General features: G+C 38.9%; 1 protein-coding gene across 2 annotated transcripts in view; it reads right to left on the bottom strand.

Annotated features, from left to right (window-relative positions):
- The window catches only part of Srcap (Snf2 related CREBBP activator protein), a 56509-nt gene that overhangs the window by 11733 nt on the left and 42061 nt on the right, over positions 1-2715 (bottom strand). For both annotated transcript variants that reach the window (XM_031388397.1, XM_031388398.1), the window contains exon 31: positions 2461-2580. In XM_031388397.1, the coding sequence (XP_031244257.1) occupies positions 2461-2580 (120 nt within the window). The remainder of the gene's footprint in view (positions 1-2460; positions 2581-2715) is intronic.

Below are 2715 nucleotides of genomic sequence, written 5' to 3'. Positions count from 1 at the left end.
GCAAAACCACAACGAAGCAAAACAATTTTATCAATTAAGTCTGTTAGGCTTCCACATTTGAAAACCAGTATCTTCTTCATATACAAGGACCTTTTAACATATATCACTGTAGTAGTTTGAGTGAGAATGACCCTCATAGGCTTATAGATTTCCATGTTCAGTCCCCAGTTTGGTGAACTGTTTCAGAAGGAGTCAAGATGTGGCCTTGTTGGGAATAAGTTTGTTTCTGGGAGTGGACTTTAAAGTTTTAATCTCTCTGCCTGCTGCCCATGGTTCAGTATGTAAAACTCTCAGCTACTGCTCCAACACTATGTGTACAGCCATGCTCCCATGTTATTACCATCATAATAACAATACTAACCTTCTGAAGCTGTAAGCAGGTCCCTAATTAAATGTTTAATGTTAAGAGTTGCCTAGGTCATGGTGTCTCTTCACAGCAATAAAACAGCAACTAAAATAACCACTTAATCCAAAGAGTTACAATACAGAAAAGTAGAATGTGAGGTTAATAAGCATAAAAGTTTCCTATTTGGCTCAATGAGTAAAATTATCCTATCAAAAGGCAGAACGGCTTGAACCCAGCAGCTTAAGAGCAGCCTGGGTTGTATAATGTGAATTTCATTTCATAAAATAAGACAAACTGAGCATAGTTAAAATAAAAATTCGCACTCAAAACTCCAAATCCTGTATTTTTCTCTACTAATCAATGTGAACCAATAAGTAATATACCTAAAACACTAACTATGCCAGGCACAGAGGCACATACCATGGGGGAGACAGAGGCAGATGGATCTCTTCTGAGTTCAAAGCCAGCCTGATCTATGTCGTCAATTCCAGGACAGTCGGGGCTACATATAAAGACCCCATCTCACCTTACCCCTCATCTCTCAAAAGGAAAAAAAAAAAAAAAACCAAAAAAACAAAATATACACGACTACCCCACACAACAAGAGAAAAATCATGACCAGTACTGAAAACACACAGCTAGTGAAGTCGTAAATCTTGGAGGAGAACCTACATCTACCACTTTACAAAATCAGCATAACCCTTAACCATATCCTAAATATTTTTTTCTTATGCCTACAGATAATAGACATTCTCTCCTCTCACCAAAAAAGTCTCAGTCTGGTAGTGGTGGCATATACCTTTAATCCCTGTAATACTGGCACTAAGGAGGCAGATCTCTGAGTTCCAGGTCACCCTGGACTATAGACTGAGTTTTAGGAAAGCAGAGGCTGTACAGAGAAACCCTGTCTCAAAAACACAAAAGAAAAAAACTCAAACAAACAAAACAAAACAAAACAACAACAACACAACCCAAAAACCTACAGCGAATTACAAGCAATTAAAATGTAGAGTTGTAGCCGGGCAGTGGTGGAGCACGCCTTTAATCCCAGCACTTGGGAGGCAGAAGCAGGCAGATTTCTGAGTTCGAGGCCAGCCTGGTCTACAGAGTAAGTTCCAGGACAGTCCCAGGGCTATACAGAGAAACCCTGTCTCGAAAAACCAAAAAAAAAAAAAAAAAAAAAAAAAAAAAAAAAAAAAATGTGGAGTTGTAGAACCTGGCCTCAATGGACTTATCTACAAAATAACTCCTCTAAAGCTCAGTGTACATTTTGGAAGAGGGAGCAGAAAGATTATAAAAGCCAGAGAAAAGACCAGGGAATTTATTTTTTAAGATTTGTTTATTTAATATATATGAGTGCTGTTTTCATGTACACCAGATGAAGAACTCAGATTCCATTACACATGATTGTGAGGCACCATGTAGTCCCTGGGAACTGAACTCAGAACCTCTAGAAGAGCAGGCAGTGCACTCAACCACCGAGCCATCTTTCTTTCCAGCCTGAATATCAGGGAATGTGCTGTGAGACTGATTCTTAGTAATGCCAGAACCATAAAGTCTCAGATATGACTGAATAAAAATGGGCTGAACAAGGACAAAAGCCATAGGTGTGTCAAAATGGATGGGGGAAAGACCACGAGGCTTGAACCCTACACAAAATACTAACTACAAACAAGTAGGGAATGATAAGAGAATGAGAAAGTCTTCCTGGGAAAAGAATGCACTAATTGGTTATCTAGTACCAAATGGTTACCTCTAAAAACATACATGAGTAACATTATATGGACTGAACAGGTTGTACTTATTTAGCAATATACATATCTATGTATTTTTGCACATGCATGTATATAACAACATATTAATGAAAAAAGAGGCCATGAATTTGAATGACAACAAGGAGGGGTAAGGCTTGGAGGCAGGAAAAGGAAGGTGATATGATGTAATCACATTATAATCTTAAAAACAAAAGAAAAATCAAAATGAAACAAATCACTGACTATAATCTGCGAATCCGTAACAACTGTACTTTCTTCTGGACAAACTCAAGTGAAAAGGAAAAACAACATGTATTTGAGCAGCAGTGCTATTTTATGATTGACCTCTTCTTCTGTTACCTGCTCCAAAATATGAGTTTGTTTGCTGGCCACAGCCTCCTCTTCTTCCTCAGGAACAGAAGACACAGATGAGCCAGGTGGCTCCTCCAGAGGCATATCAAACAGCTCCCTGATGGTCTGCTATTGGATATAACAGAGGGGAGAGGTCAACTGATGGAATATTACTACTTCTAGGCCAGAAACTTTGAGGTCTGGAAGTACAAGAGGAACTCTGTGGAAGTAAAAGCAGCAGCTGTCTAGCAAACAGGGAAAGTC

This window comes from Mastomys coucha, unplaced genomic scaffold, assembly GCF_008632895.1.
Source record: "Mastomys coucha isolate ucsf_1 unplaced genomic scaffold, UCSF_Mcou_1 pScaffold21, whole genome shotgun sequence".
NCBI lineage: Eukaryota > Metazoa > Chordata > Mammalia > Rodentia > Muridae > Mastomys > Mastomys coucha.
Note: the sequence above shows the minus strand (reverse complement) of the source record. Positions and strands in the feature narration are given on the sequence as shown.